General features: G+C 33.3%; 1 protein-coding gene and 1 long non-coding RNA gene across 2 annotated transcripts; one reads left to right on the top strand and one right to left on the bottom strand.

The window, feature by feature from the left end:
* Window positions 1-562: 562 nt before the first annotated feature.
* LOC114289751 (uncharacterized) lies at window positions 563-9,439 on the top strand. The gene is made up of 6 exons (XM_028233520.2): window positions 563-956; window positions 3,396-3,631; window positions 3,709-3,967; window positions 8,019-8,198; window positions 8,484-8,639; window positions 9,020-9,439. The coding sequence occupies exons 1-6, from the start codon at window positions 927-929 to the stop codon at window positions 9,191-9,193; spliced, it is 1,035 nt and encodes a 344-aa protein (XP_028089321.2). The 5' UTR covers window positions 563-926; the 3' UTR covers window positions 9,194-9,439.
* Window positions 9,440-11,276: 1,837 nt separating this feature from the next.
* Window positions 11,277-13,283, bottom strand: LOC114289745 (uncharacterized). Its single transcript, XR_003638717.2, has 2 exons — window positions 12,929-13,283; window positions 11,277-11,946 (listed from the first exon to the last, which is right to left on the bottom strand). It is a non-coding gene; the product is annotated as an uncharacterized LOC114289745 (long non-coding RNA).
* Window positions 13,284-15,014: the final 1,731 nt, after the last annotated feature.

The following is a 15,014-nucleotide window of genomic DNA, read 5'->3' on the forward strand; positions in this document are numbered from 1 at the left end:
GAAAAGCTTAATTTATAAGTCAAAAATCAGCTTATGTTCACAGTTATAAGCTATAAACTGTTAGGTTATAAGTTATAATCACTTTCCCACAATTCTATCAAATGGGACCTTTGTAAATAGATATAATATAATTGACAAGGTAAAATTTTATATGTATATATTAGTTCGTAAGAATGTTTTTAAAATTTTAAAATATTTTTTTGATTTATATCCACTAAATCTATATACATTTAAAATATTTCATATTTGTTACATTTGTTTTTCATTATTTTAATTGCTATTTAGGTATATTTTTTGGATCACTTTTATTTATATATATATATATATATCTATCTAAACTATAACAAATTATTTTTGGATCACTTTTATTTATATATATATATCTAACTATAACAAATTATTGACCAAATAAGTTTTTGAGTTGACGATGGTCAAATTACGATTTGAATGGTCTCTAATGATAGAAGTCGAACTAATCAACGTGACGTCACTATAAGAAGGTACGAAACGACACCGTATCAGTACACAACTGTCTTCAACTTTCCTCATTTAGATTCGGATCGTGGCATACTAGATAACGGAGGTAGATAGAGACAGCGTACGAGAGAGAGAGGTGTAAATCTGAAGGGAAATCCGAGGAAAGAAAACAACACACAGCGCACAACGGTCGAGCCACCTCGTTGTCATCGTCGCAATCATCGTCTTCCCCCTCGTCCTATTTGTTTGTTTCTCGGGAAAAAATCTTAGAACCGACCTGTCTCTCTCTTTTTCGGTATAGATATACATACACTCGCTGGTATATTACAGAGAAGCCGATGAATAAAGCTAGAAAGAAAAGGGGAAAGAAGGGTCGAATCTGAGCAGCTGCCAAATGCTTTTTCTTTCTCTTTCTCTCCCTTTCTGAGAAAAGAAAAGAAAAGAAAAACATGGCGGACGATCTTTGTCTCCTCATCAAGGTGCGTTGGGATTACTTTGATCTTCATAAACACGCATTGCGTGTAGTATATGAGTTTGCTATTTGGATGAATAAAGATTCTTTTGTTTATTCTTTTAATTATTTTTTTTCTGTTAACATGTCACATGTTTGTGTGTCTTGTTCGATCTGGGTTTAGAATAATCAAACAATTTTGCCTATTTTAGGGCTTTGTTTTTGTCAATATAGTGAAATAGAAGCAAACCCAGATTCTATTTTTTATTATTATTCAATTTTCCATGGAATATTCCCTTGGTCTTTTATTATTATTTTTTTAAAAAAAAAAATTAGATGAAATTATTGTAATTATCCTTGTTTTATAGTTTTTGTAGTTCAGTCACTTGGGATTATCAATTCCAGGCTTTTGTATAGATAATTTTGAAAATATCTATACCATTTATTTGTGGTATTAGCTCTTTACTCTTGTTAACATCAGAGAGTGACATTTGATCAACATACAAGCTTTTATTTTTAAGGCTTCTGATTGGATATATGGTGAATACACATATCATTTATTTGTGTTAGATTAGAGCATCTTCAACCCTTTACCAATTATTTCATCTAATTTTATTACAAATTTGAGTAATATGAACTACTCCAAATTCCAATCCTTTTATCAAATTTTCATCAAAATCTTTTAAAAATTTCTCTTATCCCCAAATTTTCATTTTATTATCAAATTTGATGGGTCATCTCCAATGATTATCTTTTTAATTTTTCATCAAATTCAAATTTGATGAAGGATTTGATGAGTTCTCAATTTGATGAAAACAGTACTCTTCCTCGATTTGATGAACATTTGATGAAAGGATTGAAGATGGTTTTTGAGCACTTTTTCATCTAATTTTTAAATTTGATGAAAGGAAAGATGAAGGATATCTCTAATCCTTCATCAATTTTTTCATCAAATTCAAATTTGATGAAAAATGGCTAAAAATGTGTGCTCCAACCATCTCATCAAACTCGTATCAAATCAAGGGAGATGGAATTTTTTCACTAAATCAAGGACGAACCAAACCCTTCACCAAATTCCCAACATTCATATTTTTACTCAAATTTGATGAAATTTTAAAAGGAGTATGGATTGAAGATGGTTTTCTTTCATCAAAAATCGTTAAAACAAGGTTTTGGGATAAGTTTGGAATTTTCAAAAAGATTTGATGGGAAAAAAAAGGAGGATTCGAGTGTTGCATATCAGATCAAGCATTTAACCAAATTTTCGCTCAAATGTGATGAAAAAGGCAGTAAGGATTGGAGATGCTCTTAGGAGCTGTCTTGAACACCAGCCTTTAGGTTGCGTTTAGATTTATGGATTTAAAATAAAGTGATTATTATGAATTGGGCACCAATCATTTACGTATGATATGATAGTTTAGATATAGAATTTAGGATTGAATTTGAGAGCTTTACCACGATGAATTATGATAGATTTGAAATAACAATGTAAAACTAGTTCATTGAAATCATTTACACTAAGGATTATGGTTGTACAAAGATCATAATAAAATATTTTCTCTTCGTACTCCACTCTTTCTTTCCCTTTAGTTTTTCAATCTATCTGTAATAGCTAATCTCCTATATTTTTATAAAGTTTAACCTCAAATTCATTCATTTGAATTCCATCTATCCAAAAGAAGCCTTAGGTTGCGTTTGGATTTATGGATTTGAAGTGAAATGATTTGGACGCTAATCATTCAAGTAGGATAGCTCAAATTTAGATATGTTAGTTTAGATATGGATTTAAAGGTTGAATTTGAGAGCTTTACCACGATGAATTATGATGGATTTGAAATAAAAATGTAAAAGTAGTTATTTGAAACCTTTCATCTTAAGGATTATAGTTATACAAAGATGATCTCATAATAAAATGCTTTTATTCTTACTCTATTCTATGTTCCCTTTCTGTTTCTCATACTAGCTAACTCTCCTATATTTTTATAAAGTTTAACTTGAAATCACTTGGTTTGAAATTCATTTGTCCAAACAAAGCCTTAATAGGATTGGATTTAAGTGTCAGGCTTATGTTGAGAGGACTCCACAAACACTCACATGATACATACTTTTCTTGTGTGGTGATACATAGCTAATTCTCAAATATTTATGAATTTTAACTTCGAATCCCTTCATTTGAAATCTTCAATCCAAACAAAATATTAATCTTAATAGGATTGGATTTATGTGTCAGGCTTATGTTAAGAAGACTCCACAAATACCCACATCCTTTTTTTTTTTTCTTTTTCTTTTTTGTGTGATGATATACCTGTTAATTTCTTCATTTGAATTCAATGTATCCAAGTGGAGCCTTAATGTTAATACGATTGGATTTATTTGTAAGGCTTACGTTGAGATGACTTCACAAATACCCACAATTTTTTTCTTTTCTTTTTTTGGTGATTTATCAGTTAATTTCTTTAAATTCCAGGATACCCTGATTATAAAGGCTCCAAAGAAATCTCCATTGGTGTTGAGAATGTTTGTCTTGGCATTTGCAATGGTCTGCGGTATTTATATCTGCTCAATCTGTTTAAAGCAAATCAGTACTCGCAGCAATGTTGGATTCCTAAATGTCCAAGTGATTAATAGGCCGTGTGAGCCACCTAATATAGAACCATCAGAAAAACTTTACGCTCACTTCCCGATGCCCAATACTTTTAGCAGGTACAATATTAATCATATTTTGTTCCGGAACTAAGTTCCGCATAGATTTACTAATACGTGGTGATGTGGATAATTAGGGATGAGTGTGCATGCAACCCCGTGAGATATTTTGCCATACTGTCGACACAGAGATCTGGGAGTGGATGGTTTGAGACGTTATTAAACAGTCATATGAACATAAGCTCCAATGGAGAAATTTTCTCAGTAAAAGTCCGGCGGAGTAATATCTCAACAATCGTGGAAACTTTGGATAAAATATATAATCTTGACTGGCTGACTAGTGCTTCCAAGAATGAGTGCACCGGTGCAGTCGGCTTGAAGTGGATGCTTAATCAGGTGAGTGATGTCTTGAAATATTTGTTTTTTTTTTTCCTGTCTTAGAAATTAGTTGTGCATCAATTTCTTCATAGAGATGACATGCCCACGAATTTAGTAGTTGCTACTATTTTGTCTTCTATAGTTGACGTGTACGTCACTGTAGTCCCTTCTCGTTCTAGGGGTGTTAAGCAATTATTGTACAGACTAGCTTTGACTGTAATGATTGTTTGATTTTATAATTTTGTCAATTATTCCATGTTACCCTAACAATACAGCTGTGCTACGAGCACAAAAAGATTTCACATAACGACAATCTAAGAAGTATGGATGCGGACACACGACATGGATACCGATACACCAATCGCCAATTTTCAAAAATTGCAAGACACAACACGTGGGTGATATCCATGAAATATATAATTTTATATATTTGTTATATGTGATATATATGAATATATCATTCAAAGATAATAAAAAAATACAATATAACACTAATTCTCATAAATTTATATGATTTTTGTTTTTTGATTGTATCTTAAGTTATAATTATTTTCACCTTCATTTAATTGATAAACACATGTGTTTAAGCAATAGGCATGTGTCTTCCAAGTGTTAAAAAGATTGTCTAGGTCTTTAAAAGAAATTAAATAATAGGACATATTTTGAATAGTGTCGGACACATGTCAGGGAAGTGTCAAAAGAGTGTCGGTGTTTGATGGACACGACACGGATATGTCAACTTCTTAGAAGTGTCTGTGCTTCTTAGATGACAATACAGCTGTGAGACAAAGGTTTTCACACATGTGGGTCCCATTCATTTGCCTCACATTTGAGTCCCGTCTTGTAAAAATCCTCTGTGCACTTATGCTTTCTCCTAACAATAAAATCCTAGAATAATTGTTACAATTATTGTTTCAAACTAGGCTTGGATTGGAAGATTGAATTGTCTCTACCTTGAATCAAGGATTTTCAGGTCTGGTTGCTGGGCAAACCTGCTGTGATCTTATGACTATTGACATAATGTTTAGTATAACTAACAGTTACTCTCATACTCCACACTCTCATACTCCACACACTATACTCTAAGGTCATGTTTGTTTGGACGGACTGGATTAGATGAGATTGGCATTCCTAGATTCTTAGTCTTGGGTTTATCAATCCCTTTGGATTATGTATCCTATTCCATAATTGGATTGGCTCAAGATTATGAACATGGATTAATAAAATTCTATCAATTTTGCAATTTAACTAATTAGTACAAATCTCTTCTTAGTCGTCCATTTTGTATCTCACATCCTCTCTTGGGATTATATAGTCCCCCATGTGGGGCACACCATGTTCAGATGGACTATTAGTCCGAACCTTAATTTTCTTAGCCAAACATCGGATTGTATATGTTGTTGGATTATTAGTCCAATCTCAAAACTATGCTTGCCAAAAAAAACATGGCTAAAAGGACTTTTATATATACGTATATTTTAATTAGAATTCATATGTATTTGATTTTTTCCTTAACCATTTTTGGTTTTTAGTTATGTGATCGGGTCAGATGATTGAATCATTAGACCCTTGACCTGGGGTTTGTACAAATGTTGGGTAATGTTTGGTCCTAAGGAGCACAGGCACTTCTAAAAAGGTGGCATGTTCTTGTCGGACACTTCCCAACATGTGTTCGACACTCATCCAAACGTGTCTTATATTTAAAAAAAATTAAAAATTAAAAAAAATGGACTCAAACACTTGGAGGACATAGGTGTCCATTGATTAGACACACTTGAAACTAATTATAAGTTTGACCAAAATAACTTAGACTATAATGGTAAAAGAAAACCAATGTCAATTTATAGAAATTAGTATTATATTGCATTTATTTATTGTTTTTGAATGATATATTCATATATATGATATATAATAAATATATAAAATTATATATTTTGTGTGTGTCCCTCGCGTGTCATGTCTTGTATATTTTGAAAATTACCGTATCGGTGTGTTTGTGTCTATACTTCTTAGGTTTGGTCCTCAAAGCGTAGATCAGGGCTGAAAGATTGCCATATGGTAATTTAGAGAAAGCATATGATAGGGTCCCAAGTGACTGTTAACTTTATAGATTTATGGCATTATTGATCACTGATGAGAGACCATATGAAGGAATGATGAGATAGGATGAATTTTCAGCCACTATAGGTGTAAATTAACATTTTGATTTTTTTTTTTTTTAAATTATCATTATTGCTTTCTAGGAAGTTCTTACTGTGTAATTCACATGTCTCTCCACATCTCTCATGCAAATGTTCCCGAGCTAGTTACAACTCGAATGCATAGTCTAGCATCATAGTAGTAATTTTTTAAAATTATTTTTAAGGATTGGCATTGAATTTATACCGTTTCAAAGCATAAGATGTAGGAGGTTTTCTAGTGCAATTTATCCGCACAAGTATAGTTTTAGTTCAAGAACTATGACAATAGTGAAAAATGAGTTATAGCTGTTTGAGAAATACTTTTAAGTCTATAGGTATAATTGGATGTTTGCTTATGAGAAACACATAAATATGTTCTCATGCACTATTCATATACTTGAAGAGTGGGTTTTGAAAATAATGGATGATGACAATTCCTATGGATGAATAACTAGAGAGAGAAAAAAAAAAAAAAAGAAGAAGAAGAAAGATGGGTTGCACCACCCTATGCTTGCCTATTGTAGAGTTTAAGGTGGTGTGACAATTATTTTTTGGTTTTTTTGACAACTTGGTATCCGGCCCACTAGACCAACTATTATGGGAGACCTATTTCGCCGTCTACTAGTGGGAGGTCCAATTAAAGCCAAGGTAAAGTCCGGTATGGACTGGTCCCAATAATTTATTTGTACCTAAGAGGTTTTCAACCTAAAACCTAAGGGGAGCACACCCCCTGGCACCAGGCCAACCCCTTGGGGTTGTTTAAGGTGGTGCCATGGTATGACATATGAGTTTTTTTTTTAAATATTCTAAAAAAAAAACAATTTAGAGATTTGACCAATTTTTCAAACTATTTAGGAAACTCTCTTGTTTTTTGAAATCGCATTTTGAAAATGCAATTTTAAATTGAAAATGCAATATATCTTAATGAAGTCCATGAGTTTTTTTTTTAAATATTCTTTAAAAAAAAACAATTTAGAGATTTGACCAATTTTTCAAACTATTTGGGAAACTAACTTGCTTTTTGAAATTGCATTTTCAACATGCAATTTCAACAACTTGAAATTGCATGTTGCAAATGCAATATATCTTAATGAAGTCCATGTCATCATAAACTTGCATTTTCAACCTGCCAATTTCAAGTTTCAAGTTGAAATTGCATGTTGAAAATGCGATTTTAATTTAAAATTGCATTTTCAAAATACAATTTCAAAAAGTAGGTTAGTTTCTCAAATAGTTTAAAAAGTGGCTCAATTCTCTAAATTGTTTTTTTTTTTTTTAGAATATTAAAAAAAAACTTGTGACATATCCATTGAATATAAAGCTAATTAATTCTGAATACATCTTCTTTTGACAGGGGAGCTTTCAAATTGATAACATATAATTTCTTGGTTAGAAAAGAGCTATAGAGGGAAAAAGGAAGGAAAATAATGGAGAATGAAACCTCCTCTAGATGAACAAACAAAATAAAAGGATAAAAAAACTCTTTTTATGTTTTTAGACTAAGTATCAATGTACTAAATGAAATACATCACACGCCTTTTCAATGTGAAGTTAGCCTTGAAATTTGCCAATCTAGGTTCGAAGGGAAATACACACAATTTATTTTGTCAGCGAAGTCAATGTTTCTTTGATTATGTTGGACTCATTCCAGTAAAAATATATTTCCTAAACTTTTTTACACAATTTTAGCTGTTAAAATAAATAAATTTATACTAAATTTTCTGTAATTTTAAGATCAACAATTTTAGAACTTCTATTTGATCAATTGGATTCTTACTTACCCATGTTGGAAATAAAGTCAGCATACTCCTAATTTCACTTCATAATATTAATTTTCCTTTTTGTGGAGTAACCGCTGTAGTTTTAGCTCATTTTTATTTTTAATGCAGGGTTTAATGCAGAATCATGAAGACATTGTAGAATATTTCAATACCAAGGGTGTTTCAGCTATTTTTCTGTTCAGAAGAAATCTTCTACGCAGGATGATTTCAATACTTGCAAACTCTTACGATCAAAATGCAAAGCCGCTGAATGGAACACATAAATCGCACGTGCATTCACCCCATGAGGTCTCTCTCTCTCTCTCTCTCGCCCTGCCAAATATTGTGCAACAATGCTAGGGTACATATATCATACACAGAACCGGACACAAAAAAGACACCAAGATTTTACAAAGATTTATTGGTGGAGACCACTTCTTAAAAATTCTATCCATCCATTTATTATCTGTATTTGGTTTATGTGTTTCTAAACTTATTGAATATCCTGAACATGTGATTCTCTCTCTCTCTCTCTCTCTCTCTCTCTCTCTCTCTCTCTCTCCATATATTAACCAAGTGATAATTTTTTTCCAGGCTGAAATACTTGCAAGATACAAACCAACAATCAATGCAACATTGCTGATCCCCGATCTGAGAAAAGTCGGGGAGATGGCTGCCAAAGCTTTAGAATATTTCAAAAGCACTCGACACATTATCCTTTACTACGAGGACATAATAAAAAATCGCACTGTAAGACAATTTATACTATATCAAAGTGAATCTCATGGTTATTGTTCTATATCTAAATATGAGCATTGACATTGGTGGGGCTATTTGTTTGTGTTTTCTGTTTTCTTTTTTTATTTTTCTGAAACCAGAAGAAATTTGTTGTGACGAATTGTTTCCAAAAAAATATTTTTGGGAAAATTTTCTGAAAAACACTGTAGTGTTGTTTTCAAACTAGTGAAAAACTATTTTTGCACAAAATGAAAACAATGTGACAATGGTGGGGTTTACAAACGTTGTATTGTTTTTTTGTTCCTGAAAATACTAAAAACAAAAACAAAGAACATGAAAATGAGATTCTTTTCGTTTTGTGGTTCCACAACCAAGTTTCATTTGTTTTGCAGAAACTGAAAGAAGTCCAAGATTTTCTCAAGGTTCCGCAGATGGATCTAAAGAGTCGTCAAGTGAAGATACACAAAGGTTCGTTGTCACAACAGGTTGAGAACTGGGATGATATCGAGAAGGCACTCATGGGAACGCCATACAAAAGCTTCCTTCATGAAGATTACCAGATGTAGACTGAGAGGAGAAACTGTAAATATCAATTTATTCTTTATTTTTTTTAGGGGTAGGAGGAGCCAACAGTAGTACACCCACCCACCCTGCCGTGCCAAAATTTCTGCCACAGCATTTGTCCATTACTGCTGAGTTTTGTCTGCTCTGTTCCAATTTTTATTTTTTTTAAATTTTTGAGCTGATATAGAAAGAAAACAATTTCACCACGCAAACTTCATTTATTATTAATTCTTTTTGTTTACCTGGAATTTTTAGTTCACTGTTGAGTTTTATTTTTTTTGTTGTTGGTCGGAACAATTTGAGAATAGTGATATCGTCAGTGTGTTGTAAAATTGGATTTTGCAAACCATGAGCAGATTTATACATTGGATAGATGGGCTTGATTCTTTGTACAGTTTTAATTTTGTAAAATAGGCTAGTGGTCATTGTATGCAACACAGAAGAAAATATCATAAAGAAATTAGGCCATGTTTGTTTGGGCGGACTGGATTAGCATTCCCATGACTAATAATCCTGGGATTACAAATCCGTTGGATTATGTATCCTATCTTAACTAAAAGTCAAGTTTAAAATAATTAGTCCGTACTTCAATTGTTTAACCAAACATCGGATTAATAATTTTATTGGACTATTAGTCCAATCCCAAGCTTATGTCCACCCAAACAAACATGACCTTAGAGTTTTCCAAGTATCTTGTGTCTCCTTAGGAGCTCTGTATAGACTTATGGTCATACATCTCCACAAGCTTTTAGGCTATGTTTGGTTGAGGGATTTGGGGAGGGGTTTGAAAAGGGAAAAGGAAAAAGTGTGTGAGATTAGGTGATATGTAAATATATTTTATTCACATCTTATTATCTTTTTGTTTTCCTTTCTTAAATATTCCAACTAAACACAACGTTATTTTACACACGTTTGTTGAGTCTATTTATTATATGAGTCCCTCATCAGAATTGAATTTTTATATTTTTAACATAATATTAGAGTTACAAGTCAAGAAACTCCGCACGATCACTAGAGAAAGGCACAACCATGAAAAGATTGGGTAGCCAGAATGCTACACTAAAGTGAGGAAGGAACTCATGGGTTGAAGAAAAGAGGATCATGAGTTGATCATACAGAGATGCTTTGATTTTTTATGGGCGTTTAGAGAGTTGGTACACATATTTATTCCATTTTTTGTGCAAGTTAAAAGCATATGGTCTTGAGGTTCGAAATTGAGTTTCTACAATGGAAGGTTAATCTTTGTCTGACCCTCTTTCCTTGCATGTGTCTTTGGGTTCATCAGAGTTTGACCGTTGTGGGGATGTACCTCAGGATTCATAAGGGTTTGACTCGTTGAGACGACTACTAGATTGTGTTGCCCTGAGTGTGGAAGGACTAGACAATATGAAGCTAATTAAAAGGATAGTTGATTGCTTGAATGAGTGTGATGTTTGAAGACATCAAAAAAGTAGATGATTTGTAATGTTACATGAACAAAATGGGAAGCAAACAAATGGAAATGGTGATTTTCTTCAAAGTTATTCTCAAGGAAATTCTTGAAAAGTTGTTGCTTCCACCAGCAATTTATTCTGTGGGGAAATGGTGACTTATATTTAGTTTTATATTTCAAATCATATTTATCATTTATTTATTTTTAATACAAATGCATTTTGATAAAAAAAAAAAAAAAAAAAAAAAAAAAAAAAAAAGGTTAGCAATGTCCAATCAATTTGATTTTTTGCAAGTATGTTTTACTGAATATAAGTTTAGATCATTAAAACGAACACCATCAGTCTCTTAATAGTGATTGTTGTGCGACGGACCCAAACCCAATTATCCTTTGATTGTAATAATCAATTAACTTATCCTACTTAATTATGTCTGGTGTGATTTTTATAAATAAAAAATAAATAAATAACCAAATTCAAACATGTACTAAAAAATTTAAATTTATTGGAATTTTTTTAATAACCCAATAACAAAATAGCTCGTTGAATAATCAAAATTAGACCAAATATTATAGGTCAGTCCAGTCAAGTCTAGAATCACACAAGTTTTAATATGAAGTGCAAATTTAGGCCGAGTCCATGTTGACTGCTAGTGAATGTCAAAGTTTACCAGAAACATTTATTGAAAGTAATGTTTGATTATTTACAAAGACCTCATAATGCTCCTTGAGATTACAAAAAAAAAAAAAGTTGGACTAATTCATTCTTTTCCAATTCTTTCTTATCATTTATTGTTTATAATTATTATAACATCACTAATTTTTCACAAGAATTTCAACATAGAAAGTAACAAATTGAAAAGGGTGAAAATTGCTAAAATAAAATGGAAAAATTACCGGAAAATCCCAAATGGTGAAATGTTGCACCATTTAGTCCTGTGTGTTTTCTTATGCACCATTTAGTCATATTTTCTTGTTAAGGAATATTTCCTTTCATTTGGTATGGATGGGGTTTACATTTTACCCTTAGGGGGCAGATTCAGAGGGATTCTTGTTGTTGATGTGCGGGTATCAACGTGGAAGGTAAGTTTTTAACATTTCCAATTCCAACTCCAACACTATACTTATCACTCCAGCTAAATTGGATAGGTACATCAACCTCGACGGGTCAACAACACGTTTAACAACACTTATTCCACTATTATTTTTGTTCTTGAAGGCCAACTAGGTTTGTCTCCTTGTTGCCAATTTTGTAGACGACTTCAATGATGCGTTCCGCCGAGGTATCCTACCACAATCACTACATTTCCAGTATGCCATCCAACACTACTTGTCACATAAATCATATAAACATATCAGTCCACGAACTACATAATCTACAACAACACTGGGCAATACAATAACACAACACTACCCAAACATATAAAACACTTGGTCCTAACACACCCCATTTTAAATCCTAACATTAACAAACATCAAAACGACATAAAAAATATGTGTTACAACAAAACTCAGGGCTTCATACAACACCATATGTATTACATTATGATTCCAACATTATTCTTCTACATCATGTCAGACACATAACACCAAAATAGGACAACCATAACAAATACAAGACAACAAACATAACCGGAACGTCGTCTCCCAAAACAAACCTAGTACTCACGTCAAGCCGCCCAACCATGGCATCAGACACATCACATCGGTATACTACCTCCACAATCCTTTACATTAATTGAAAACCACAACACAACACCAAACATCGCACAATTTGTTTTAACAACCCCACCACACAAATTTAATTTAACATATGAGTTTACAAGATTTTAACTTGATCAATTGGCAAACAACCAACACACCATCACTACAATTTGTTTACAGCAAGATTCACCCTCTCCTAACACCAACACAGCATTCAAATAACATGCACTGTACACATCCTTAAACCATGAACACATCATTTAACAGTTGTACAAACCCCCAACCAAAATACACTCCCAGTCCAAAATACATGCATACATACATGTTTACCCATGTTCACAACATCGGCAACCACAACACTCATCGCAAAAAAAACAACAAAAAAATCAAAAACAACAACCAAAATCAACCCACCAATGTGACTACCACAGAACAACATTACGATGTAAACATACACTCCCAATCCAAAATACATGCATACATACATGTTTACCCATGTTTGCAACATCGGCAACCACAACACTCATCCCAAAAAAACGAACAAAAAAATCAAAACACCAATTCTGCAAAGATGTTGGTCTGTCCATCAATATGAAACCCATACCTGATGTCATCTCGGAAGAAATCCAATGCCGCTTTTAACTCACTACCGCAGTATCGCCGCAAACCCCTTGCCAATATCAAGCAAATCGATTACACCAAACGTCGATTCCTATTTCTAGGGTTTCAATGACGCAAAACCCAAATTGGCAACTCTGAAAGACGGTTTAACATTACCAAAGCTAGGAACTTTTACACATACCCCATTCCAATGGATTAAACATTGAAAATCACAGATTTTCCATATTCATCTCTTCCGAGATGATCGGAAAGAAGGGAAACCAAAAACACGCAATAGTAAGTTTTTGGATATAAATGTAATTTCAACAGTGTTCAATCCTAGATTACCCACCAATTATACACCACACGCGCCAACATCATGGACACTTATGTCTTTTAAACTCAACCGGGACCTATCAGTGCATAAGATATAACACAGGACTAAATGGTTCAAGATTTCTTGTTTTGGGATTTATTGGTGCATTGCCCTAAAAAATTGACTTTAGCTTCTCCTAAATGGAAGTATAACATTCAAGTCATGTTTGTTTGTCTGATTGTGTTTGGTAGAATTATTCACCCAAAAAAGGGTTAGGTAAAATTATGAGTATGGTAAGATTGTGTGATAAGATTATTAATATAATAATATTAAGTTTGAGATATAAAATAAATTGTGTTTGTTTTGTATTGTGGTGATATTAGTTAGTTAAATTATATCTATAAAAAAATTTATATAAAACTCTTATCACATATAAGATAATTTTGTTCGTTTTGTATAGTGTGTGACAAAATTGTCTTTAAATCACCAATTTATGGGAATTAATTAGCAATCCCAACACTGTAGGAGATTGATAGTCTTACGAGATGGCTAATCCCACGGCAAGCAATCGACATTAAAATTTATTAAACATTTTTTTTTCCATTTTGAGCAGTAAGGTTATTTTGAAAGATCATTAAGAATGAACATTTACATCAGCTAAAAGTAGAAAAGCTAACTCTTGAGACAAACAAGACACCCAACTGGTAGACAAGTCGATCTAGACTGAGCATTGGCCACCCAAAGAGCAATTCTGTTATTGGACCTTCTTGTCCACAAGAACCTCCAAGATATGTCTCTAGCACTTCTGTGAATATCAGCAACGACTGCCATTATCTCCCATGGAGGGACCGTCTCGGATACACACAGCTTAATGAGCTCTTGATTGTCATTCTCAATTTCAATTGTAAGGAGACCGTGCATCTGGGCTAAACAGAATGCCAAACACACTGCACACACTTCAGCTTGCAAAGCTGATGCGGATAAGAAAGAGGTTACAATCCCGTTAATGACATGGCCCTCTGAATCTCTAACGATGGCTACAGGAGAAGCTTTTGTCGATGATCTGTTGAAGGATGCATCACAATTAACTTTAAAAAACCCCACCTGAGGAGGTTTCCACCTAGAATCTTCTCTTTGATCCCTCAGGCTACCATCTACTGACACTGTGTTCTCTTCCCTCCCTTGTGTATTATATTCATGCCACCCATGGTCTATTTTTTGGAGTGTGTCATACGGATTGATGGGCACAGAGTGAAAATAAAGTTATTCCTTGCCTTCCATATATACCAACCAATCAAAGCAATCTTGCTCAGAATTTTCTTTCCAGATTCTTCAAACTCCCCATCATCTCCCTATTGAACTGTCCATTGCGCCATGTTTGGAATTGATTCTTGTTCCATCCGAAAATTCAATATGCTCCCAAACTAGACCGCCTTTGTCCGTTCACAATCAAACAGCATATGCTCCACTGTTTCCACTTCTTTTTGGCACACCGGACATATATTGGATGCAGCGCATCTACACCTAAACAGATTTGCCTTTGTCGCCAATAAATTCTTTCATGATCTCCACCAAAAATGGCAGATTTTTAGGGGTATTTGCAGATTCCAAATTTTTTTCCAAAAACTCCAAGGAAAAGAATAGGAGGAGGGGGGTTGTACCAAGAGGTGGTTCTCTAATAGCTTGTTGGCCAAACGGTACCCTGACTTCACAGAGTATATCCCCGACCTGTTTAGGTGCCAAACCAAAACATCTTCCCTATCTTCAAAAGGGT

Source organism: Camellia sinensis, chromosome 3, assembly GCF_055761805.1.
Source record: "Camellia sinensis isolate YWXY chromosome 3, ASM5576180v1, whole genome shotgun sequence".
In the NCBI taxonomy this organism is placed as follows: domain Eukaryota; kingdom Viridiplantae; phylum Streptophyta; class Magnoliopsida; order Ericales; family Theaceae; genus Camellia; species Camellia sinensis.